At 36.3% G+C, this 27,852-nt stretch overlaps 1 protein-coding gene and 1 non-coding gene across 3 annotated transcripts in view; one reads left to right on the plus strand and one right to left on the minus strand.

The window, feature by feature from the left end:
• Window positions 1-27,852, plus strand: part of COL24A1 (collagen type XXIV alpha 1 chain) — a 294,021-nt gene that overhangs the window by 193,133 nt on the left and 73,036 nt on the right. For both annotated transcript variants that reach the window (XM_023509811.1, XM_023509812.1), the window contains exons 34-42: window positions 1,548-1,601; window positions 1,825-1,878; window positions 3,140-3,193; window positions 3,353-3,460; window positions 14,101-14,154; window positions 15,848-15,955; window positions 24,417-24,470; window positions 24,725-24,778; window positions 25,589-25,645. In XM_023509811.1, coding sequence (XP_023365579.1) covers window positions 1,548-1,601; window positions 1,825-1,878; window positions 3,140-3,193; window positions 3,353-3,460; window positions 14,101-14,154; window positions 15,848-15,955; window positions 24,417-24,470; window positions 24,725-24,778; window positions 25,589-25,645 — 597 coding nt within the window. The remainder of the gene's footprint in view (window positions 1-1,547; window positions 1,602-1,824; window positions 1,879-3,139; window positions 3,194-3,352; window positions 3,461-14,100; window positions 14,155-15,847; window positions 15,956-24,416; window positions 24,471-24,724; window positions 24,779-25,588; window positions 25,646-27,852) is intronic.
• On the minus strand, window positions 12,005-12,107 carry LOC111723380. Its single transcript, XR_002771939.1, has one exon. It is a non-coding gene; the product is annotated as a U6 spliceosomal RNA (small nuclear RNA).

Consider the following 27,852-nt stretch of genomic DNA (forward strand, 5'->3'; position numbering starts at 1 on the left):
AGTAGTCACTAGGTAACTAAAACTTACTGAGTTACAGTAGTCACTAGGTAACTAAAACTTACTGACTTATAGTAGTCACTAGGTAACTAAAATTTACTGAGTTACAGTAGTCACTAGGTAACTAAAACTTACTGACTTATAGTAGTCACTAGGTAACTAAAACTTACTGAGTTACAGTAGTCACTAGGTAACTAAAACTTACTGAGTTACAGTAGTCACTAGGTAACTAAAACTTACTGAGTTACAGTAGTCACTAGGTAACTAAGACTTACTGAGTTACAGTAGTCACTAGGTAACTAAAACTTACTGAGTTACAGTAGTCACTAGGTAACTAAAACAAAAAACATTTCAGAGTGCAGTTGCCTGTGAAGAATGAGACTGAAGCTTTTCATTATAAGCCCATTTATTCTTTGGGCATGGATAACTTTTACTTGGGGAAGAAAAATGAATATGATTTACAGAAGCTGAGTCAAAACAGAAAACTGTACTCTCTCCCATCGAAAATACTATAGATGATACAAAAGAGATTTTAGTGTCTCATAATTACAAGAAAGTTTGTCATGGATCAGAAACCTTGGGGAATCCCTGAAAGAAAGTAAATGGGAAAGAGAAAGAAGGAGAGCGTAAGAGAGAAGGACAGAGACGAGAGAGGGGGTGAGGAGATGAGCGAGAAAGGAAAGAGGTGTAAGTGAGCAAAGGAAGGAGGGGGAAAGGGAGGGACACACATAATGTGCTCAGAGACAAGGTCAGTGTCTCCAGCAGACAAAACCGATGCATCCACAATGGTTAGGAGCTCCAGACCTGGAAATAGCCAGGCCAGAAGACGCAAGAAGGGGTATGTTGTCCAAATAATGAGAACCAAAAGATTGCCAACCAAACTGGACCCACTCATGAAAGAAGGCTGGAAAAGAAGCTCTATCTCTGTGTGTGTTTTATAATGTGCGTAAATTCATCTCTATTTGTGTGATCTTTTCTATAAAACCAATAAGGAAGGGCAGTGCCTGTGGCTCAAAGGAGTAGGGCCCTGGCCCCATGTACCGGAGGTGATGGGTTCAAACCCAGCCCCAGCCAAAAACTGCAAAAAAAAAGGAAAAAGGAATTTTTTTAAGGAAGTGCCCAGAGTATGTTTCACAACAGAAAGGGATGGGGAAAGCAGAGGTGAGAAAACACAGAGAAAATTAAGAGTATGCGGGTGGAAAGTTAGATGAGGAATAAGAGGTAGTTTGTTTTTTATTTTTGTTTGTTTATTGTTTTTATTGTTTGTCTTATTGTGTTTTTATTTTTGTTTATTTGCATTTTTGTTTTACCAAGGTTTAAAGGAAGACGGGAAAGATCAGAAGAAACTGGTCTTAAAAGTCCTGATTTTAGGTGGACTTGTTTTCACATTTGAACTGTTAAAGAGTTCCAGAAAGTATCTAATCTCATGCCGTAAAGGGACCACAAAGACCCTCTTTTGGACACACCTGTCTTACCCTTGAGCTTAAAATTACCACCATCTCCTTAAGAGATCCTTATGCCTTTTAATGTGTGGAATCATTCTCTTGTAGGGACCTCCAGGCCTTGAGGGAGAATCTGGTCTGCAAGGCGAGCCAGGTCCAAAGGTAACCTCCCTAAAAAGTAGAGGAGGGTCTCTAAACTTTCACCATTGAATCTCCTACATTTGCCACATTTTGGCAAACAGCTACCATCTTGCAAGCAGGTGAATGCAGCAAATAAAAATGGGAAGTGTTTTGCAACTCCTGTTCTTCATGACACACCTTCTGTAATTAGACACCCAGTTCTAGTAGAAAAAAAAGAGTTCATTCTTTCCCTTTGTTTCTTCAGGGAGATGTTGGACCTCTAGGCAGTGTTGGAGGAACTGGGGAACCAGGGTTAAGGGTAAGAGCCTACTGAAACCCTTTTGAATGTACTGACTCACTTATTTCAGAAATTCACAACTTAGCCTAAGTACTTTGAAAATAGCATGATAAACCTTTCTGGTAACAGTATAGAAAATGTCTTTATTGAATTATTTTAAGAACTACATGCCAAACCCCTGTTTTCATCCTAATTTAGTAGCATTTATAGTTTAAACTTCATACATCCTTCTTTCAAAATCAGGTGTGCCCTGGAGAACCCTTGCCAAAAATGTGGAGTCACTGTGATTGTCACTAATTCAGCATCAAGAAGAATCCACAAATGCCAGTTATCAACTCTCAGGCTATTTCCTGACCTAACAAGACAAAATGATTCTAATTTATGCTGTCAAATGAAAAAAGCAAACCTATAATCATGCAAAATTGACAAGATGCAAGGAAATAGTAATAAATAGTTGTAATTAGATAGCGTACCGTATAGAAATTATACTAATACAGACAGCCTTTATTTTGAGCTGTTGCAAGGAATTTTTTCCCAAGATAATGGTGCCCCAAATAATTTGAGACATATGTTCCCTTAAAGGCAAAGGAGGGAGGTTTGTATCTGGCTTTATTCTTTTCATATTCCCTTCTTTAGGGGAGTGAGGCGAATGGAAGGGGAGGGTAATGGCAGTGTTGGTGATAGGAGAGATGAAGAAACCAGAAGCACAAATTAATTTACTTTCAAATAATTTAGGCATCAAGAGGACTAATGTTACTTTAATAGTGCCATAAAATGTGGCTCTCCATTTCTGCAAATCTCATATCTAAAAGAGTGTACGAGGGCCTTAATCTCTGCCTCTTTTATGTAAAGGAGAAAATGTAGAAACTAAAATTCTGATAGAGTGATTCTACCTGAATCACGTTGTATTCACCCCAGATAAATGCAGTGTAGCGAGGCACTATAGTTGTGTGAGGTGCAGTATTTACATTCCTTAAACTCAGAAACACAGATCTAGCTATAGGAACAGATATATATAACATTTAATTATCTAAAACTTATGAATATTCTTGAACCATCTCATATTTGAATTTACTCCACTGATTCTTTAGATCATCTGCAGAGATAGTCAAGGAAAATGAAATCGTGTTTATTATACAGTTAAATCCCCTTCGGAAATAAAGTAGAAATAGAAATAAATGAACACAACATGCTACTTTCTAGATGTGCTGGGGGCAAAAAAAGAAAATAAGATAAATGATATAGCAAAAAAATCAATCTTACTGTTTCTGCTACAAAACAGGGTGAACCAGGAGCTCCGGGAGAGGATGGTCTCCAAGGAAAAGATGGATTGAAGGTAAATTGTACGTTTAATGTTATAGATTAAACAGGTGTTTTGTGAAATATTGAAAACATTAGATATAATTATTTTTGTCTGCTGCACAACAACTTGCCTATTGAGTAGCATACTTATCTCACTGCTTTTCTCATTTAAAAAGTTTTTATTGGGTTACAGGGAACCCCAGGAGCAAGGGGACTTCCTGGAGAGGATGGAGAAAAAGGAGAGATGGGCTTATCAGGAACTCTAGGGCCTGTGGGAAGAATGGGTCAAATGGGCCTTCCGGTGAGTACAGCTGTGATCATTTTCAAATTCTTAGCGAATTCAGTGCCCACACGTGGCACACACCTACATACTCTAACCCCCTTATAGATGCAGTGAGGAATTGGAGGCGTAGAACTGTGGCTTGAAAGAGGGACAAATAGAGATGTATTATCGGCCCTCCTAAGACCCAAAGAGGAAAGGTTCCATTTCCGTGTGTCTTAGGGATAGATACTCCATAAGCCACAGAACCTCTGCTGTAAAACATGCACAAGGGAATGCTTTGTGTTGTCGCAAAGCTACTTTGATGGAGTATTTGGGGTTTTTCTTCAAAGAACTGACATTATTATTGTATAATAATAGCTCTAGGATGAAATCAGAAATTCTTGCAAGCATAATATAAGCTATCAATATCTGATTGTAAATTGTTGTATTATTTCAAGGGAAATTCTAATGGTCAGATTGTACGAATTCTCTCACCTTTAGGCAAATGGAGGATGTAAATAAATAATAAGAATAGCGTCTCCCTGGCTTAAACACGTAATTTATTCTATTTGTGATACGGGTTCCTCCAGATACAGCCTCTGAGATCGTTTGACAGTTTCACTTTGCTGTTTTCTCTTTCCTTTCTCAGACCTCTCAACAGGAGTTCTCCCCAGGATTCTTCTGTCTATTTCTCTCACTTGTTTTACCTTTGGAGATGTTTTCCTGTCTCGGGAGGCAATCCTTTGGATCCTATCAGAAAATGAGTTATCTTTTCTCTGAACTGTGGCGGTCTCATTTAGCCTTTTAAAGATTGTACTTTTTAAGCATGTGAGTCGCTTCCCCTAGAGACATCATAGCTCTTAAAAACCAGACAGATGCTCTGTCTTGACTCCTTCCCATAAACCACAGGGCTTCTGTGTTTCAGTGATTCCACATGGGGCTTGGTAAAGACCAAGGAACTAATCGTGAGTAAACTGATCATGCCAGCCGGCTGGTAAACAGAAAAGTGATTTATACAGTTTGTCATCTGCTTGCTTTTTTCCTGTACTTCTCTTCCTCAAGCTTACAACTTCCAGATCACTGAATGTCCTATGAGAGCCCCTGGTCCCAGTGGGCTCAATTAGATTTGCAGGACTAAGAGGAGAGTTCTATCTGGAAGAATAAAACAAATATCATAAATGTAACATTAAGTGGGCATCCCACCATTCATGTTTACCAACAACTATAATTCCTTTAGCACCAATTAAAATAATGTTCGAACACATCTTTCTCCAAATAATACTTATATCAGCATATTTAAAAATAACATTTGAGGCTCGGCCCCTGTGGCTCAAGTGGCTAAGGCGCCAGCCACATACACCTAAGGTGGCAGGTTTGAATCCAGCCCGGGCCTGCCAAACAACAATGATGGCTGCAACCAAAAAATAGCCAGGTGTTGTGGAGGGTGCCTGTGGTCCCAGCTCCTTGGGAGGCTGAGGTAGGAGACTCACTTGAGCCCAGGAGTTGGAGGTTGCTATGAGCTGTGATGTCACAGCACTCTACCCAAGGAGATAGCTTGAGGCTATGTCTCAAAAAAAATAGAAAATAAAAAAATAACATTTGAAGAGTGAAGATACATCAGAAGTGTCACACATTTTTGAGCACCGCCAAATTGAATCTTTTTTTCCTTCAGCTTAGCAATAGTGATGAAGTACCCATTCCCACTCTGACCTGTCCTCTCAGGCCTTGAAAACCATGATGGGTGGGTGTTCCACCACAGCAAATACAAAGTGTTAGGGAACTTTTCCCAAAACAATCTTAAACGTCATTGGCCCAGACACAAAATGGTATCCTTACTTACATATTCTCATATAGCCCTCTCAAAAACCTATAGACGTTATTATTTCCCATTTTTGCAACTGGAAAAAACTCTGATTCAGTGAAAGCTGAGACCTAGACAAGATAATATAGCAGATGGCAGAGCTGGCACTAGTTCTTTTACTTTCTGACTTATGTGTTTCTAAGCCTCCCTTCTCCATGAGTAACCAGCATTAGTCCTTTTAGGGTTCTTAGTAGCTTTCATCTTTTTTAGAGGACTCATTCCTCTACTGTTAGCATGGAGCCACAGAGCAGCCAAGTAACTGATGCCAAGAAAGTGTGATGATGTACCTGAGAATGTTTGCCAAATTTCTGTTCAGATGATACTAACAAGTAATCATACTTTAGCATGGATTTTTTTAAATTGACTAGCCTAGTTCCCCTACCAGAATCCTAAGAGTTGATAGGGAGGGAGAAAACAGGAATGACCCAAACATATTTCATGGGATAACACAGCAGGAAATCCAGAGAGGGATGAGGTAGCATGACAGCTGGTGATGGGCAGAGCAGAGATGAAAAAGGGCTCAAAACAAGGCATGGAAAAATGATAAACACAGCTTTCATCTGCTTCATAATTTTTCCCAGGAACAATCCTGCCTAGAACACATCTTTGGTGCCTTTTTTTAGTAACAACACATGTGTGTTTCTTTTTTATTCTTTTTGTTGTTCTCCTTGGAATTTTAAATGCCTTTCAGCAATAAAAATACCATGGCGTAGTTTTTCAAAAGAATTTTATGATCCAAGGAACTATTGCTTAATCAGACAGCTTGATGCTGGATTTATTTTTTGCACTTTTAAAATTCTTCCTTCGGCACTGTTACAAAGATGCTACCTTGAATTCTAACAAAATAAAGGAGAATTAGAGTAGGAAAAAGAAATAAAAAAAATTTTTTTTATCCAGAAAAGCGAAGCTCTACTTAACTACCTAGAAGATTGAAAAATAAGGCAAAGCAGTTATCAGGAACAAATTCCAAATCAAGATATAGACTTGTTTGGACATGTTAAAAATTATATATTTTACATTTTGCTTCTATGCTAAAATGTTCAGTTACCTAAATGCATAGCTCTCTTTTCTCTCTTGAGAAAAGAGCTGGGAAGCATGTGAAAAGAAACATCTGCTTGACTTATGCTCTGTCATCTATTGCTAAAAATTCTACCACTGTGGTATCTAAGATCTAAACAGATGTGGAGCTAAAAACTCCAAAGTTGAATGTATAACATGAAATTGTCTGGTGTTATTCCTTTGGGACAAAATTCAGTTGGATTTATTGAAACGTGTTTTATCTGATCGGTTTAGGGTAGTATATTAGGTAGAAGTGACTGTCTTAAAAGAAGATGGAATAAAGCACTTGTCTCAAGGCTTTGTAACAAGATCTGAACAATAAAGTAATAAAAATCAGAGGAATAGCAGTAGTTAGAGAAACATGATAAAATATGCATAGCCTTTCTTTCTGAGGCAGTCTCCTGGGAAACCCTGAAGAACAATCAGTTGGGAATTTGGGGTCAGTGGCATTAAGGCATTAAAGAGTAAAGAATTATCTAAATCCTTATCATCTGAATGATTTCTCTGACTGGTGTTAGGCTTGTTTGTTGTGAACTATTTCATCATAAAGCAACACAAAAGTAGAAAGCCCTAACTGACCGCTATGCCACCATTGCTCAAACCCCTGGTCTCCCATTAAAGAGCCATATGGGCAAGTATAGGGTGACCAGATGTCCCGCTTTTGGCCGGACAGTCCTGCTTTTTAACAGTTTGTCTTGTGTCCCGTGGCATTTTAAAAAAAGTCCTGATTTTTAGAAAGAATGCAGGAACGAGCGGGAGAACAGGAAGGGAATATACGGTTTTCGGCTGCCATGTGGCTATTTTGCCAGCATATGAGTTTTATATTATTTTTGTTAATTTTATAATGTTAAACTGTAATAATAACAAATAATTGTTGAGAAGTGATTATCGAGAACTGCTTATCAAAGTTTGCATTGTTGTCAGGCCCTGCCCTGCCAGGTCCCCTGCCCTGTCCCCTGCCTCACCCCCAGCCATGTTGTCCAGCTTAACAAATGTTAAAATCTGGTCACCCTAGGCAAGTAAGTCATTCTTTGCTTTCTCAGTTCATAATAAAGGGATTAGAACTCTGCACAACCTCCCCCCTCCAAGATGGTTATGTCAAGAGGAACAGTGAATTAGTGTGTCAGAAAAGATCCTTTTACATCTGTTCAACATATTAGCTTCTATATAGGTTTTCTTTGAAAGAAAAGATTCTGTCTTTGAAAAAGCATTACCTTAGATTTTCTAAATTTTTATTCAGCCTTACAGACTATGATTCTATAAAATGTATTGGATTTTGTACAATAAAATTTAATTTGGTCCATTCATTAGTTCAACAAAGTTTTTGAGTAGCTTCTATGAACCAAGAACTCTGCTAAGCTTTGGGGTGCAGTGGGGAACAAGAATACCAAGGTTCCTGGTCTTATACTTTCTAATCGAGTGGAGAATATTGACAGATTAAAGATCATTGCAGATTGTGATAATGTGATAATGGAAATAGATGGGGGTGATGGAAAAGAATATTAAACTAAGGGTAAGAAGTCAACTTTTTAATAGTAGAAAACATATGTTAGGTAGAGAGGTGAAATATGTATATTTGACATATATAAATAAATAAAATAGCATTCTTTTGTCTATAGTTAGAGAAGAAATTTATTTTAATATTCATTATTGTAGAAAATGTTGGTATTTTTCTTATATGTCTTGCAAGCATTTGAATACACAAATGGATTGCAGTGGGCTATGTTAACTTTTAAAAGCCAACATTTTGGAGCAAAATGTTACTTATGCATTTCAAATGATAAAAAAAATTACCTTAATACGAGTGGAAATTTAAGACAACCCCGAAAAAAATAACAACAACAATATATTTTTTGTAAAGAATAAAAAGTGAACAAAAGAACCAAGGGAGAACTTTCTGATTATTATGACAGAAAAAAAATACAATGTAGAATAAAGTCACCCTTTTTCTCATACATAATGGGTTCTTCAAGTATGTACAAAAGTTTACTGTGCGAACAATCCCTAAGGGATCTTCTAGAATCTAAAAAGAAATGTCATGAAAATCTCTCACAACACTTTGCTTTTTATTCATAAAATTTGGTTTTACTTCCAGTATTTAGTATATGTTCTTTAAAATGTTATTTCCCTGCAAACAAATACCTAGGAGACTGGCTTGCTGTCTGATGAAGGCTAATTATCTTCACCTTTGGGCATGCATGCTGGTATTCATGTATTCATTCATTAAATATTTATTAAGCATCAACTGTATGCCAGACACAGTTCTGGATACTAATGATATAGCAGTGAACAAAACAGACAAGGTTCCTGATGTTGTGGAATTTACATTCTAGTGTAGGAAGTCAATGTGAACAAGAATAATAATTTCGGAAAGTGACAAGTGCTGTGAAGAAAGTAAGACATGGTGTTGGGATCCAGAATGGCTGGGCAAAGGGGTTACCTTGGGTGGACACAGAAGCACTGCCTGAGTTTACACTGAGCCAGACAGCAAAATCAGGGAATGAGCCCTGTGAACATCTGAGACAAAGAGCATTCTAGGAAGAGGAAATATATATGCAAAGGCCCTAGAACAGAAAGAGTCTCAGTCTATTTTTAAAAAAACAAACCAAGTAAGACAGGAAGATGGCCCATGTAGTTGGAGTGTGGAGAAATAGTAGCCAGATCATGTAGGGTAGTTCAGACCATGCTAAGAGGGGTGGAGATCATTATAATTGCAATGGAAAGCTATTTGGAAGGTTTTTAACAGGGAGAGGTGTATGCTTTATATGGTCAGCATGTTATAAAAAAAATGGACTATGGGGTGAAACGCCTTGGGAGGCTGTGGCAGTAGTTAGATGAAAAATGACGGTATGGTAGGGGACTGGAACTCGAAGAGCACTAGCAATAGAAGAGTGGGCAGACTGAAGACCATTTGGAGGGAAAGCTGATGGGTTTGCTGCTGCTTTAGATTTTAAGAAAGTGGGAAAAAATACAAAAGAATAAATCCACTTAGCAGCTGAGCGGATGGTCATATCATTGAATGAATAACAGGGCTCCAGATTTGTACTTGAAGATGTACAAATGTGTAGTTTCTTTACTTCTGGCCCATCTAGTTTTCCTTACAAGCCCCTGCTCACTGATTAGTGAGATGTGGAGGGGTGACGCAGGAGGCAAAGAGAAATGTTAAAATCCCATTCGTTAATCTGATAACGTAGCTGTATCTGCAGGTAATGCTCAGACTATCAAGACGCTCCGCCTCTTAGGCTTCTCATTCGTTGTCCTCCCTCTTTTACTGCTGTCCCACACTCAGTCTGTGTCTTACGATGTCCAGGACGACAAAGCCCTGGATTCTGATGCAGGTAATGCCCCTGAGAAATTTCCTCACTTCCTGTCCTGCTAGCAGCTGGCGATGATGTCTGCAGCTGGTAATCTGAGGTTTTTTCTTTGGGGGGAAAGCCAGTGGTTCCCTTTCTGAACAGATTTCATGTCAGTCGCCACTAATTTTTGTAGATCAGGTCTCTCTGAGGTCTGCTGTGATTTTTCATTCGGTCCCAGCCATAGCAATCTACTCTTTAGCCCTTATTACAGAGCTCCATCTTCCTACAGTAGTGACCACCCCGGGCCCCCAGAAGCTCCCCAGCTGGTTCTGAGTTCCCCTGACCATCGTGTAGTAGTCAGAGAGGAGCTCAGGAAAGCCTCACCATGTGGTCTTCTTCATTCTGCTGAACAACCACATGACGTGAGTGCAGACGAAGTGATGGCTAGAGAAGGTAACTTTTCAAATTCTGGATGCCTAGAAAGGAACAGGGTCTCTGACATAACTCAGAAAGAGGAAAATGTGAAGACCCATGGCTCTCCCTCTGTCTTCAACATTCTCCTAGAGCCAAAAAAAAAAAAAAAAAAAAAGTTTAGGCTTCTCTTTCCTTCCCCTGTGTCATGTCCTCATCCTTGCCAGCAAGGAAAATCCTTCCCAGGATAGATGTCATCTGTCAGATAGGGGGCATTCCAGGCTCAACTTGGGAGATGGTGAAAGTGGGAAATAAGGAAAATAACAAAGTCTCTTAAGACCTTCAGCCCTTGGGCATACAGACCCCTCGGGGTAAATAGGGCAAAGTTCTTAATTCAAAGAAACAAAAAGGGACAACATTTTAATAATTTTCAGGATGTTGCCCCACTATAATGGAGATGGGGAAGACTCAGAGGGAAGCAGTTTAGTGGAGGGAGCAGGCATGGGAGACAGATTAAAGACATCTTTAGAAAATCAAAAAGAGGGGCACACGGTGGCACAAGCCTGTGATTCCAGCTAGTTGGAAGCCAAGGCAGAAGAATCTCTTGAGTTGAAGAGGTCAAGGCCAGTCTGGGCAACAGAGCAACATAGTGAGACCCCCCCCATCTCTAAAAATTGAACTTACAAAGAAATTTTTAAAAAGATGTCATAAAGTTGATATTCGAAGGCCAGCAGTATGATCAGAACAGGCAATATAATTTAGGAATCAAGAATACATATACATTTAAAGCCATGGGGACCGGAAGATACCACCTAAAAAGATAAAAGAAGGTTGGGGCAGAGGAGGAGCCTGCGTATAAGATGTTGGTAGAAACCAAGGGAGCATATTGGTTTAGTTAATTAATTAATTGGAAGCTTAAATGAGTTATGAGACTGGTGTGGGGGGGGAACGTTTCAAGTTCAGTGAGCCAGACGCCTGACCACTGGAGTTGGCCATGTGGAGAGCAGTTGGTGAAGTGGGAAAGAGCAGTTTCCGAGGTGTAGTGAGAATACAGGCCCAAATGGAAACAGCATGAGAAGGAATCCGTGACAAGGTGCATAAACAAGTCTTTCAGAAAGTTTTGGGTTGAGTGGGAAACAGAACGAGGAACTAGAAAAGTACATAAGAAACAGGGGTGGGAGGAGGAAGACCCGTGAGGGCAAGGATTTCGGTGAAGTTGGAAATGATCCAGATCCAGGGAAAAATGGATAGTGCAAGTCCAAGGGGGGATTCTTTCAGACACAAGGCCCTTGCAGAGGTGAGAGGGCACGGGCCTCAGAGCACAGGTGAGGAGCTGGCCTCACCAGGGAAGGGCACTTCATCCACTGTAAGAGAAGGGAGGTAGAACTGTGGGTACCTGCGGAAGGGTGTTGGCGGGTTAGGAGTTAGGAGGAGCAGCCGGCTCTTTCTTGTCTGATTGCTACTGTAGCCCCATGAAGGAGGAGGCATGGTTATGAACTTGAAAATGAGGCAGGAATGGAGGTAGAAGATAGAGCTAAGTGTAGAATAATGCATATGATTTCAGAATAATAACCCGTGCCTAATTATATACATTTATGAGACGAATGCTTGTTACTAGTATCAGCACTTCATTTTTATTTTGATTGTGCACTGCAGAGGAGCAAATTTTTATTAATATTTAAATACTTAGCTAAACACACTGATGCCTAAATTGAATCATTCATTGGAAGGTAGCATCGGCGTGTGTCAGTGGATGTAATACATGAATATGTGGATTTAATACAGTCGTGGAGTACTAATGTAATGTGAATTCCCTCGTCTACCAGTATTGGAACGAAAGCTTCACATTTTAAAAAATTATAAGATTAAAGAAATATGCAGTACAATCATCCCAATACATGAACCAAAATAAATTAGTAAAATTTAATATTCACACATTCACTATTATGCTCTTTGAAAACTTTAGCTTCACGAATTTGCATGTCATCCTTATGTTGGGCCCATGCTAATCTTCTCTCCCATTCAATCCCATTTTAGTATATGGGCTGCTGAAGCAAGCATGAAGTTAACTATATACTTAATGGTGAAACTTCAAAAGAAATGAGCTAACATTACCACAATTTATCATTTCTACTTAACATTCATTTACGTAGAAGTATAGCCAGTGTGGCAAAACAGAAGAAATCATCTATAAATTATAAGAATTAATGAAAACTCAGCAGGGTGCCAAATCTAAAATTAATATAAAAACCAAGCCGAGCATGGCAGCTGGCACGTCCCTGTAGTGCTATCTTGGGAGGCTAAGGTAAGATCACTTGAGCCCAAGAGTTCAAGTCCAGCGCAGGCAACATAGCAAGACCACATCTCTAAATAAACAAACAAACAAACAAAAATAGAATACATGCACACAACATGTTCTTAAAACAGCAAAATGGGACATTTTCACCCCACGATTATCACACACCCTGAATGAAGACGATACAAGTGGTCACTTTGGTCAACGTTGCTCAAGCGGTAATTCACCATAATCAGAAGCGTCTGGATGCTGATGGGGACCACTTAGAGCACCTTTTGTAATTGCAGAAATCAAACGTGACTTGTATTCATCTTTTGTTATTGGTATATATTGAATATTTTCATTTTAATACAGTTTTTTTCCTTTCTTAAAGTGTGTATGCATTTTTTGGCACCCTCTGTATTTAAATGTTGTATAATGCGCTTTCTAAAAAATAGAAGTTAGTGAGAACTCATATTTCTTGAGCTCTTCATTATGTAGTCCTTTCTAAACTTCACTTACATTATGTTATGTAATCTTAGTAAGCCTTTGAAGAGGTATTATTATACCCCTTTTATTTAACAGGAAACTGAGACCTTTAAAAGTTACACATTCTACTTTGGCCATATAGGTATTATAGGTGCCAGAGCCAGGGTGAAACTGGAGCAGTGAAAAGTTCAGATCCTTAATCTCAGGTGAATCAGCCTGTCTTTAAAGGGCCTCATTAACTGCACAGAAGTCCTCAGGATGGTGCAACTATCATTTCGACCTCTGGATGCAGCTATAGCTACAGCAATCGAGCATAACAGCTTTGGCCTCCAAATTCAGCAATTTTCTGAGGGTAGAAGAGCATTTGCTCAGGAGCATAAGGCATGAGTCATTTCCTTAGGTATCTGTTTATTCGTTCAACAAATATTTATTGAGAGCCTACATAGCACAGCGGTAAACCACAATTTATTTCTTGTCTACATCACTTTTCAGTTTGCCAAGCACTGAGGACACAAATTTGATATTTGCATTTTCATTTCCAACTAATACAAGGAATGTTGTGATTAAATTTTAGGACTTACAACCTGTGGATCTCATTTAAGCCTAACTATTATCAATCTTAAAATTCATATAGTGTCCCCTTTTTTACTAAAAAATGTATATTGAAAACTTTTAGCTGAACAAAATACAGATTGAAATATTATTTTAAACAGTTTAATATGGTTACCTGCTTTTTCTGCCTGTAATTCCTTCTCTTTTTCCCCACAGATCAGAGGATATCTCTTTAACCCTCTCTACTCCAATAAAATGTTGAGATTTTCCTTGAACTTGTATTAGATATATACTATTTTATAATCTCATACTTTCCTTAAGATAGTGAGTTCACAATAGCTAATACAAGTGCTGAAATGAATGCATTTGGGTCTCCTTTGCTTTATTTTTTTTTAACCACCTGGGCTATAGAAGGCATGAGTTCACTTTAATTACATTCTTACTAATTCACATGAGTATCCCAAAACCGAGTAATGTTCTTTCTAGAGGAACAAACAGCATAATTTTACCTATCTTGGCTGGTTTGTGTTTGTAAACTTTTTATCTAGTAACAGCTATACCCCTAAATCATTATGATCTCTTTGTAAGTAATTATAGAAACATAATATGCTTGGAAATGAACTCTTATTTTTGCCTAGTTTTTGATTCAGTGATTGTTGACATAAGGATTTAAACACTCCATCCATCTCGTCTTTTCTTTAACCATTTATTTCCTCCTTTATATCAAATATTTCAGGGACCTGAAGGAATTGTGGGAATTCCAGGACAAAGAGGCCGTCCAGGAAAAAAGGTAATTTCTTTTTTTTTTTAACATCTTTTTATTCTGATTCTTTTTTGTTCTGATGTGTCCGATCTCTATAGAAATGCTGTAATGTTTTTATTTGTACTAGATATAAAGTAATAAAGGATTATCCATTTGGCTTTAAAAAGCACATTTCTATGAATTAACATTTAATTCCAGTGAAGTGTACTTATCACCTTGATTATTTGAAGGCGAATTTTCCACTTTGTAGTTTATAAAAATATCTTGGCTTTTCCTCCTTCTCCTGTTTGCCAAAAATTCTTTTAGTAAACCAGGGGCAAGAAAAGAGATAAAAGAAAATACTCTATCATTTGTGCTATTCAATAACAACTTTAGTAATATTTGAGGGAAATGAATATGAGTATAACTGGCACTTTTCTGAGTTGAAAAGGTAATGGTTGATTTTATTTTTCCCATATATTAAGAGCCTCAAATTAAGAATATTTTTGCTTATGTTGTATTTCAATAAAGAAAAGATATATTAGTAAAATTCTAGTACATTATATTCTAACATTTCTAGATCCTAGAAATTTTAAATTCTAGTATAAAGTAAAATTCAGCTTTGTATGGAATCAATAATTTGTTCACATATATTGCTGAAACATGGGGCTGTCTTTCCCTTTGCACTGTGACAGTGCAAAACATATTTATTATGATTAACTTTAAATCACACCGTATTCTGGTTTCCAAAGTCCAGTTGTAGCGTTTCTCCAGATATACACCTAGCCTATCTTTCCCAGAACTTTTGAAAAGCAGAAAGGGTGATTAACAATAAAGAGAAATGAATGAGAGAACTTTTTGTTGCTCTTCTTGCCTGTTTAAAAACAAAAAACAAACAAACAAAAAAACAACCAACATTGAAGTTTCTTCCATCAGACCTAGTGTCATATCTAAAATAAACATTAAGAAAGATCCAGTGAAGGTCTTTCCAACTGGCACCCCCATGAAAGTAAAATAAAACCTATAAACTGTTGTGAACATCAGAAATGGCCCGTGTTCCCAGTTTGGTTTTTCTTTGTATCTCCTTGACTGTCAGGTTGATTTCCACTTTCAGAAAATGACTAGCACAAGGATGTTTCAGAGCAGCGTATTTTGGTGCTAAAGAAGGTCAGTTAGGCTGATGGAAAACAGAAGGTAACCAGTTTTCAGAAAAGGTAAAATGATATTAAAATGTGACATAGTTTGGAAGGAGCACGCGAAGCCAGTCGGTGAATACTGAATAGGCAGAACTGAGAATCGGAGCAGTTTTTGCATCGAACAAATTTTGGTGGCCCTGAAATTCTCTATAGAAACAGACTCATCATATGGTCTATGTTTTCTCATGCTAACAACACGTCTATATGTATATGCATGCATGTGAGCAAAATTCAACATAAAAATAATTGGTTATTTGGAATTCAGCGTGAACAATAGCTATCATCCCCTGCTGTTTGGTGAAAATTATTTTTTAATCTTCTTTTTCATAAATTACTTTTATTTTAAAAATATGTGTAGAGGTGGTATGTTATTATTGTTGGCAGGGGTCTGTAATACTATGAACTCAAAGCAAAGTTGCTCTTTATAGAATTTTGCTCACCAAGTAAATATCCTCTGGGATCATTCAGGTATATGCCATAGTTAATTGATCTAAGAATAAATTTGGTTTTTTCTTTCTCTTCTCTCTTATTAATGTCATCTGCAGGGTGATAAAGGACAAATAGGGCCCATAGGAGAAGTTGGAAGCAGAGGTTCTCCTGGACAAATTGGGAAAAGTGGTCCTAAGGGTGCCAGAGGGACCAGAGGTGCTGCGGTCAGTATTTGATTTCCTTCCAGAACTGAGTCACTGTGGATGGGAAAAAAATGTATCCAGGCCCTTAAAGCTTCATCCCTTGATTAACTTTACAGAGGAGGCAATAATTCCATTGAAAATAATCTACCTCCGTGGGATGTGGAGAATTGTAAGCATTCCACAGTATTTAAATGGCTTAGTGGTTTCTGGACATGAGAAAGGAAAGGGGAAAAAAACTGAAGATTGAAATAAAATATGAAATGAGGTTTTAAAAAATCAGATAACTTCGGACCAAAGTAGGAAAGTTTATATGCCTAGCCCTTAAAATCAGGACAAAACTATGCTGTTATGGTTGACAAATTGCTTTGAAAATTAGGTTTACTTGAAATGGGTTTTCTCTCTATGCCTTGGACTCCATGTGCTTTATCTGGAGATTGTTTTTCTAACCAGCTGTAATAAATCTCCTCACATCTAATTATATCTTCCGCCTTTTGCATGAACTTCGCATGATGTTGGAAACAAGTGTGGCATGATACTCTTGAACCTATAATAGCAAAATCATTCTGAAAATTGTTCAGGAAGTCACAGCATGAAAGCGATGAAAAGTATTTAAAAGATTTTTCCAATGTAATCGTCTCTTTCATAAGCTTATTTACCAAATACATGTGTTCGTGCCCGGTCTCCCTTTAAATGTCACAAATGCTAGACTTTTCACCAAGGCTTCCTGGAGACCATTGCGAAATCCCTCTGTTGTCTGGAGAAAATTTCCCCGGGGCTCATTTGAAATGTCCCATTCCTGCTACTCTAGGCTTTTCTTTCTTTCTGTAATTTAAATTACTAATATTTCTATATATTTGACCTCTGTGTTCAAAAGCATTCTATAGTATGATTAATTTTAATGAACATCAGAACTGACGCTTCCAAAGAATATTTCCTTCAAGGTAGGATCCTACTTTGGATTTTTGACTGTAAAAATATGTGCTTTTTAAATTTGGACACATTTCCAAACTGTCTTCCCAAGAGTTTTTGCTAAATTTACACTCCCACCACCCCCATTTTGTATTAATTCTATTGATATTTGATATCAGTCTGAAAAATGAGAACATGTCTATCTCATTTTTATTTTTCTTTCTATTTATATTTGCCATTTGTAACTAGTAATTTGTACTTTTTTCTTTGGGAAGTTGCTCATTCATATGTGCTTTCCATATTTTTCTATTACAGTGTTGTCTTTCTCTTGTTGATTTGCAGCCATGCCTTATATATTTTAAATATTAATATCATTTTGTTAAGTATGTTATAAAACATGTTACATTTATTTTTCAATTTTGTGTATATCTATTGCTGCAGAGAACACTTTTCTGTGCTGCATAACAGTTCAGAACATAAACTTTATTACTCCTTCAAAGATCTTAACAAAACTTGCCTTTAAATCAATGCGGGCCTGATGTTGTTTTATTAACAATAGATCTTTTGACTTCTTTTTTTCAAATTTTCTTTCTTCTTGCATAAATTTTTAAATTTTTTTCAAAAAAATCATCTTTTTTATCTAGATTTGCAAATTTAGTGGGTAAAACTTTTAATTCCTATTCTCTTCTAATGAAATGTTTTTCCCTGTGGTTCTGTTCTTATTCTTGTTTCTAACCTTGTTTTATCATGTTTAGTCTTTTTCTTGATCAGATTTGCCAAAGATTTAGCTATTTTATTAGTTCAAAGAGTACTTTCCAGATGTTAAATTGTCAAAGAAGCATATGAAAAGATCTAGTCTGCATTATTAGTCATTAGGGAAGGGGAAATTAAAACTGTCAGGAGATAGCATTACACAGCTATTAGTTAGACTAAAATAAAAAGAACACTGATAATATCCAGCACTGATGCGGATGCAGAGCAAAAGGGACTCTCACATACTTCTACCAGGAATGCAGACTAGTGCAGCTATTCTAGAAATCAGTTTGGCAGTTTCTCAAAAAGCTAAGTATATACTTAGCTCATGACCTGGCGATCTCACTTTTATATATGCATCTTAGAGAAAGGAAAGTTATGTCCACTCCAAACCTCACACATTTACAGCAGTATTATTAATAATCACCTAAAGCTGAAAACATCCAGAATGTTCTTCAGTGGGTGAATAAACTGTGATAAATTTACACAATGGAGTACTATTACCAATAAAAAGGTATGAACTGTTCATACACACCAGAACTTAGATGAATCTTCAAAGAATTATGCTCAGTTAAAGAACTTAAACTCAAAAGCTTATATCTTGTATGATTTTATTCTGAAAATCCCTTCCCCTCTCCCCCACAAAGAAAGCAAGGGAGATAATTATAAATATTAGTTGTCTATTTTTTGAGACTTTGGCAAAAATATAATAAGAAGACGTTAACTGATCACTCCATACTGAACCTCAGAGTCAAAGCATCCTATGATAGACATACTCTTATCTGACAATGTGAATTTTTTTTTTGCATTGTTCTTATTGCTCAATAAAAAAAAAAAGAAAGAAAAAGAAAAAACTAGCTCAGGCATTGTCGCAGGCATCACCTGTAGTCTCAGCTACTCAGGAGGCTAAGCCAAGAGGATCACTTGAGCCTAGGAGGTTGAGGTTACTTGAGCTATGATGCCACAGACTCTACCAAGAGGGACAAAGTGAGACTCTGTCTCAAAAAAAAGTAACTCCCCAGTGACAGCAAGTCCTCACTGTAAGAGTGGATGATGGTGACTCTTACGGACTTTAAGCCCCATTGTGCTCCAACCCAAATGGAAGAGGTGATCATGAAAAGTGATTTGTTTTAAACCTAACACTCTTGATAGGAAGAAGGGGGTCAGGAAAGACTGAGGACATAGAGGTACCACTAGAAGGAGAGGCCTGAATGGAACTTGGTAAGGACCAGGTGCTGGTCCTTGTGGGCAGCCAGCATGGACATTCCAGCAAGGAGATGGACCCTAAAAGAAAAGAACTAAAAGTCTAGGGCACACAGACCACGGCTGGAGCAGTTGCTTAAGGAAATCACCAAGGATTCCAGCATCTTCTAACTTCCTGCTCCTCCATCTTTACCATATGGCTTTTGTCCTCATGAGCACAAGGTGACTGCCTAACGTCCAGCCATTGAGTCTTTCTTCCATGGAAGAGGGAAAGGGAAAGTGAAGTAATCCTAAAGGAAAAGATATGTCCAAAGCTGTCCCATTGTCAGAAAAATGTACAGCTTTCCTGGATTTTTATCTCACTGGCAAGAACTCCGTGACTCTAAGAAAGCCTCCTGGTAAATCTAGCTGTACATTGTGAAAAAAAAAAAAGAAGAAGAAAAAGAAGAAAGATAAAAAAAAAAAAGAAAGCAATGGAGTGTAGCTGGATCTATGCTTGCTCAAGTGAGAAGGATGCTGATGCAAAGTGACAGTCTGAGGAACTATTTCAGGTGCTGAAACTGTTTTGCATCCTCTCTGCAGTGATAGTTAACGCATCCATACAGGCCAAATACTCACAGGACTATACGCTAAAAAGTGAACTTGACCCTTTGTAAGTAAACTAAAACAGAGGTTTTTTGCTCAACTTTTATTTATGGTTCTCTATTTCATTTATTTATGCTTTAATATTAATCTCCTTATTTGGGCTTATTCTTTAGCATTAGAAATGCCTTTTATTGAGACATACGCATAAGGAACAATGCATGTGTTGTAAGGTGTAAACTTGATGCTTTTGTACAGATTGATCATACTTAGTAAACGGAATCATTTAGAGGTTTTTGTTTTTAAGATTTAGCTTTCACAAGCCTTTCTCAGACTTACTAAATCAGAATCTCTAAGTTTGAAGGCCAAGAATTTGTATTTTAAATAAATTCTCTGGAGATTCATTTGCAGCCAGCGGGGCACCAACTTGCATTTGTGTTCTACCCTATGCATTGGAGGGTGCATGACTTGGGTGGAGAGAAGACATTAGGATAAGTCATGGAGTCCTGGAGAAAGGTGGAGGAAGGAATCTCTCTGCTTTAGGAAGCGTTCCAATGGTCATTTGAGGAAGAAACACATGGCAAAAGCCTTACAGTTGCCTTCCAGTGTTATCTTTTATTTAGTAATAGAATCCTGAAATTCACTGAGACACATAGTTAAACTAGAATGAAGACTAGAGCATGGCCTCCTTTACAGCTTGATGTGGCCATGTAATTAAATTTCAGCTGATGGGATATGTGTGGAAGCATCATATATGACTTCCAGAAAGTCTTATTTTTTTTCTTTTTCCATTCTTTTTTTTTAAACCTAGCTATGTCATTGAATTTTTTTTTTTATTTCAAAACAAATTTAAGGGGTACGAGTGTACTTTTGTTACATAGAAGAACTGTGCCATGCAGAAGTCAGGACTTTCAGTATACCTGTCATGAGAATAGTATACATTAAACCTGCTGGATAGATTTTTATCACTCACTCTCCTTACTTCTTAGTTTACAATGTCTGTTGACTGAGGAATACCTGTTTATGAGGTATTTCTTATTAGGTATTTCTAAGAAATGAGGTACATTTCTTGTTTAGCTTCACTAATAAGTGAGAACATGTGGTATTGTTTTTCCATTCCTGAGATACTTCACTTAGATCTTCAATTCCATCCACGCTGCTACAAAAAACATCATTTCGTTCCTTTTTATGGCTGAGTAGTACTCCATTATTTATATATATACACACACTCACACACACACACTCTGTACACCATATTTTATTTATCCACTCACCAGTTGACGGGCACTCAAGTTGGTGCCATGTCTTTTCAGTTGTGAATTGTGGTGCCGTAAACATTCAGATGCAGGTGTCTTTGATATAATGACTTCTTTTCCTCTGGGTAGAGACCCAGTAGAGGAATTGCTGGATAGAGAGAAAATTCACTATTAGCTCTTTGAGAAGTCCCTGTACTGCCTTCCATAGCAAGTTGTACTAGTTTACGTTCCCACCAACAATGTGTAAGTGTTCCCTTTTCACTGCATTTGTATCAGCGTCTATTCATTTTTCACTTCTTGCTAATGGCAATTCTGACAATGGTACAGTGGTAGCTCATCGTGGTTTTAATTTGCATTTACCTGGTAATTAGTGATATTAAGCCCTTTTTTCATATGTTTGTTGGCAATTTGTATATCTTCTTTTGAGAAAAAACTGTTCACTTCTTTTGCCCACTTTTTGATGGAGTTATTTGGTTTTTTTCTTACTGATTTGTCTAAGTTCTTTGTAGATTCTGGATATCACCCTTTCTTCAATGTGTAGCTTGCAAATATTTTCTTCCATTATATAGGTTGTCTATTTACTCTGTTAATTATTTCTTTTGGTGGGCAGAAACTTTTTAATTTAAGTCCCATTTATTTATTTTTGTTGGTGGTGTGTTTGCCTGTGGGGTCTTACTCATAAACTCTTTGCTTAGGCCAATGTTGAAAATAGATTTTCCTGTGTTTTCTTCTATAATTTTGATGGTGTCAAGTCTTACATTTAAGCCTTTAATTCATCTTAAGTTAATTATTATGTATAGTGAGAGATAGGGATTTAGTTTCATTCTGCTACAATGGCTATCCAGTTTTCTCAGCACTGTTAATTGAATAGGGCATCATTTCCCAAGTATGTGATTTTTGTCTGCTTTGTTGATGATCAATTGAGCCGTTATTTTGGAATTCTCTATTCTGTTCCATTAATCTATATGTCACTTTTATACCAGTACTGTGGATATTTTGGATACTTTTAGTATAATTTGAAGTCAGGTAATGTAATTCCTTCAGTTTTGGTCATTTTGCTGAGTTTGCTTTAGCTATTCAGGCCCCCTTTTTTGGTTCCATGTGAAATTTACAATTATTTTTCTAGATCTGTGAAAAATGATGTTTGTATTGTGATAAAAATTGCTTTGAATTTATAAACCACTTTTTGAAGAAGTGACATTTAAACAATGTTGATTCTTCCAGTCCATGTGTATGAAACGTTTTATATTTGTTAGTGTCATGTGTGATTTTTTCATTGTAGAGAACTTTCACCCTTTGATTGAGATTACTTTTATTTTATTTTCTTTGTAGTCATTGTAAATGTTATTGAGCAAATGATTTGACTCTTAGTTTGACTGTTATTAGTATCTAGAAATATTATAGATTTTTGTACATTAATTTTACAACCAGAGACTTTACTAAATTCATTTATCAACTTCAGGAGTTTTTGGGGAGGTCTTTAGGGTTTCTGAGTAATTTATTAGAGCCTATCTTTGGCAGTCAGGGATAGTTTGACCTCTACTTTCTTTATTTGGTTGCCCTTTATTTCTCCCTTTTGCCCGATTTCTCTGGTGAGGATTTTAGTACCATGATGAATAAAAGTGGTAATAGTGGGTATCCTTGTCTTATTCTGGTTTTTAGAGAAATGCTTTCCATTTTCATCCATTCAATAAGGTTTGTCATATATGGATTTAGTTGTTTTAGACATATTCTTTCCATATCTAGTTTGTTGAGGGTTTTTATCATGAAGGGATGCTAGATTTTTTTTTCGGTTTTTGTTTTTGCAGTTTCTGGCTGTGGCCAGGTTTGAACCCACCACCTCGGGTATATGGGGCTGGTGCCCTACTCCTTTGAGCCACAGGCACCACCCAGGAATTCTAGATTTTATATAGAATGCTTTTTCTGTATCAGTTGAGATGGTCATATGGTCTTTGTTTTTAATTCTGTTTATGTAGTGAATCATATTTATAGTTTTATGTTTATTGAGCCATCCTTGCATTCCTGGAATGAAATTATTTGATCATAGTGGATTATCTTTCTAATGTGCTGTTTAATTTGGTTTGCTAGTATTTTGTTGAAGATTTTTGCATCTGGGTTCATAAGGGATGTTGGTCTACAGTTTTCCTTTTTTTTTTTTTCTTTTTTGAGACAGAGTCTCAGTATGTCACCCTCTGTAGACTGTTATGGCACCACAGCTCACAGCAACCTCAAACTCTTGGGCTTAAGAATTTGCCTCAGCCTCCCAAGTAGCTGGGACTACAGGCATCTGCCACAATGCCCAGCTATTTTTCTTGTTGTTGTTGTTCTTATTGTTGTTGTAGTTGTCATTGATTTAGCAGGCCCAGGCTGTGTTCAAACCCTCCAGCCCAAGTGTATATGGCCAGCACCCTAACCAGTGAGCTATGGGCACTGAGCCTAGTTTTCCTTTTATATGTAATTTTTTTTTCCTGGTTTTGGTAATAGGGTGATAATGATTTCATAGAATGATTTAAGAAGGATTCCCTCCCTCCTTCTCAATGATGTGAAATGGTTTCATTAGAATAGGTGCTCTTTCTTCTTTGTATTGGTGATATAAGTATATGTCATTCAGCCATCTTGATACAATATGCACTAACTTCTTGAAGAGCTATAGCAACTTTACTTATTTTCAATTTTAGCATGAATTGAATAGTTATATTGCAGTCTAAATTATTCACCTAGGCAATGGCTGAATTCTTACTAACTTCTTAAGACTGATTTTATACAGTTCTCTTTTCAAATAGAAACTTGATCTTAACTTGATGGGTCTAAATTTACTCATCAATGGTTAATAATTGCAACATTAACTTTTTTAGAGGTGAGACACTAAAGTCATCAAATACAGTGAAGCAGTATGATGAGAAGGAAAACACTCTACATGTGGGATCAAGAGACATGATTCTCATACCTCATTAGCATAAAATTTGGCAATTCACATATCTATTCTGTGCCTATCCATTCATCTCATATTTGTTCTGAGACTCAGATAAAAAAGTAGGTATGTAATGTTTTTGATAATATGAAATATAGGATATATTAGCATCGTTAGTTTTGCTTTTTTCAATTTTCTGAGTCATCTTGTCAGTAGGTTGTTGGTATTTAATGATTAGCCTTTAATTTATAGGGTTTCTCTATCTATTAAATACTGATAAGAAGAGAACTCATAGTGTGATTATTACACATAAATTTTCAGTCATTTCTGTTTTAACAATTATGACCAGGACAAAAACTATATTCATCGATGCATTGGCAGCTCACAAGAAGTATGGCGTTTTCTTGGATCCCATAGTGACAATGTCAAAAACCCTCAGACAGCATATTATAATATTCAGTGACACATGTCTACCACAAATTTTGACAGATATAAACTACATTTCCAAAAAATTGGTATGAACCAGTAGGATTCTGGCAACTGAAAGGATTTCTTCTTAATTTTTCATTTGTCTTTATCTTTTTTGCTCTGCTTCATTCATATTAAGAAGAAAGCATTTCTTTTAATATGATTAAGTATATTTATATCAGAAGTAAATCAAAAGGACATTTGTTTGTGGGACTTTTGTGGTTCAGAAGAAAAATAAAGGCAAAAGTTGGGGTGTTATTTTTTGTTTTCCCGTTTCAGACTAGGTATAATTTCAACCATGAACAATCTAGAAGTAACAATTTTAATAGAAGAAGTACAAATTTAATAAGTTAAACACTTGTCTATTTTCTTTCTTACTAATATTTACTTCATTTTTTAGGGACATTTAGGATTGATGGGACCTGGCGGAGAAACAGGAATTCCAGGGTATAGGGTAAGCATTTGCAATTGAAAGATAGATATATAGTGTATATTTGTATAAAAACATGATATTAAAAATTATATCCTAAATATGCAAATTATAATGGAATCTCTCTAAACCTTTCTAACATATTTATTCCTCGTTCTCCCATAAAGTGAATCTTATTTTTCATTTCAGAATGGTATAATATATAATAGCATGGGCTTGATGGAATTAAATAGAGCATGTACAAATGATACAGAGAATATCTACTTGTCCTCTTGTAGGGCCATCAAGGTCAGCCAGGACTTTCTGGATTGCCAGGACCCAAAGGAGAAAAGGTGTGTATATAGTGCTTTATTAATCCTAATGTAAAACATTGAATTAATAAATTCCTGCTGAAAGAATGCATGGAAACATTTTCAAGAATTAAAGAAGCCCTTTTCAGATTGAAAATGTTATAAATTCTAGAAGGAAAATAATAATATCAAGTAACTAAAAATTAAATAAATTATTAAAATATCTTGCATGGATTATTTGAAGATTAAGATAAAATAATATTATGTGAAACCCACACTCTGCAACCTGGAGATCTTGGTAAAAGTAAAACTAATTACTTACTAAGGAATTGGAAGGCTCTAGATTAAGTAAGTAATTATAGCACATCTATATCAAATGTTTGTTTTTAACTTTTGTTAGAGACTAGGTCTCACGGTATTGCCCAGGATGGACTCAAAATCTCTATGTTCATGATATCCTATTGCCTCAGCCTCCCAAGTAATTGGGACTATAAATGCATACTACCAATATTAGCTCATTTATGTTAAGTTTTTTTGATGATTTAGGAAGAGTTACGAAAGTACTCTTGATTTATAATGTCAAAAAAACTGGCATTTTAAGAGAATTTTAAGAGAATCCCTAAGCTGCTTTTTATGTAATTAAAGCACACTGGCACTTCCAAGAAGAACCGTATATAAATTACAACTTTATATAAAATATTATATACTTAGTTTCTAAAGAAAGTTTTCCACTTGAAAAAGGTAAAATTAAAATTTGTTATTTCCTAACATATTAAATAGTAATAGTCTATGTATTTTTGAAGGTTAATTTTTTAATTTAGGTTTGTTTCTAAATCATTATTTTCATTTTAGGGCTATCCAGGAGAAGACAGTACAGTCCTAGGACCACCTGGGCCTCGAGGTGAACCAGTAGGTCTTTTTCTAAAATTATTTTTTGACCTTTCAAGATAAAATGCTATTACTATAATAGATTTACACCACCAATTGCATCTTTTCAAAGAGTTTTGTTAGTTTTATCAGATGGTTTGATAGGAGAATAGTATTTGTGATCTCAAAAATCTAAATGACATGAAAGTCTTGGATACAAACAGCATGCAGGTCAAGTTCGTTAACATAATATGTAGGTTCAACGTAGTGACTTCCCAAATCTAACTTTCAGTACTGAATACATGGTAACAACTTTCTTAGAGATAATAAAAATGTATATAGACATTTTAGGGCAGATAGCTCTTTGATTATCAAATCTGATTTATATACTTTTTACAATACCTTACACACAGTTGCCAGATAACTCAAAGTCTTTCTGACCAATTAGAATAAATAACCTTCAAAGATCACTGATCTATAGTCTTGTAATTAAACATTTTAAGGGTTAAATGTAACCATGGTTTTTGAAAAGTAGCTATTTAGGCTCGGCGCCTGTGGCTCAAGTGGCTAAGGCGCCAGCCACATACACCTAAGGTGGCGGGTTCGAATCCCCAGCCCGGGCCCGCCAAACAACAATGATGGCTACAACCAAAAAATGGCCAGGCGTTGTGGCGGGCACCTGTAGTCCCAGCTACTTGGGAGGCTGAGGCAGGAGACTCGCTTGAGCCCAGGAGTTGGAGGTTGCTGTGAGCTGTGATGCCATGGCACTCTACCCAGGGGGATAGCTTGAGGATCCGTCAAAAAAAAAAAAAAGAAAGAAAGAAAAGTAGCTATTTAACTTTGTTTGTTTGTTTATTTTTTGAGACAGAGTCTCACTTTGTCACCCTCGGCAGAGTGCCGTGGTGTCATAGTTCACAGCAGCCTCAAACTCTTGGGTTTAAGCGATTCTCTTGCCTCAGCCTCTGGAGTAGCTGGGATTACAGGCACCCACCACAATGCCAAACTATTTTTAGAGACCTTGTTTCAAACCTATGACCTCAAGCAATCCATCAGCCTTAGCCTTCCAGAGTGCTGGGATTACAGGCATGAGCCACTACGCCTGGCCTTAACTTTGATTATTTGAATAACTGTCTCTATGTTCATGTTTGACTATAATACTGTCTAAAAAATACATGTATGTTAAATGGGTAAAATAAAACTTCTTAGTTCACAGAAATAAATGTAATTGATTATAGTTTCTGTTTTTTACACTGTATCATATAGAACAAAATAATTCTAAGGCACAAGGATTAGAGTATGTAGTCAATCCTGATATTTTAATCTGGATCTTTGGAGATGATTGAAAATTACACTTTGTTTTAGAAGTAGATGGGAAAGTTTCTAAAATTTTTCCAATTAAATCAAGCCATGTCATCTAGAAGCAAATGTGTTTGAATGAGTATGTAAAAATGTAAAAGGAATTGGAAAAAAATTGGGGAAAATTGTATCATCATGCTTGTTTCTCCCAGATTCAAGTATGCCAGGATTAAAAAATGTCAGCTGAAATATAATAAACCTATTAAACCTATTAAAAATCTCATACAACGGTGGTAGTTTTATCCAGTAGATATGGGGCAGGCATGAAATTTAAACCAAGAATAGTCTAAATAATTAAAGCAAAGTCAGAGTTTGTTGTATTTTATGTCTATTAAGTTTATCCACATATGAATAAGTTAGAATTTATCAATTAATGCTCTATACTAAATTGTTTCGCCAACTAACTTCTTTTTAAGTTCCTGTTCAGACAGTAGGTCCTAATTTGCAATAACTGATATTTCAACTTCAATTTAGTGTTGAAAGTTGTTTAGTAATAATTTCAATAGTTTATCACATCAAAGATTTTATATTAGAAATGTTTAGAAAAGAAATTGTAGGTCTGAGATTATTAGTTTAGTTTCTGCCTTGAAGTAAATAAGTGCAGTTTGTATTAATTTATGCCTTAAGAATTAAAAATTCCACAGATTAAAGGATAAATAAAGAATTTCTGATGAAGAATGATAAAGTAGGATTAACTATTAAGTACTTTTTGAAAGATCATTTAAATATAATCTTATATAATTAGTGGACTTAAATAAGTGGCTGAACAATCCTGCTTAAATCTTTTTCAATTATTTTAACATTATATAAAAATACAAGTTATTTTGGTATCATTTATAATATACTTTACTCATTAAAAATTTATTTCTTTAATATTTTTTCTAACAGAAGCA

Source organism: Otolemur garnettii, unplaced genomic scaffold, assembly GCF_000181295.1.
Source record: "Otolemur garnettii isolate 467f Iridium unplaced genomic scaffold, OtoGar3 scaffold00010, whole genome shotgun sequence".
Lineage (NCBI taxonomy): Eukaryota > Metazoa > Chordata > Mammalia > Primates > Galagidae > Otolemur > Otolemur garnettii.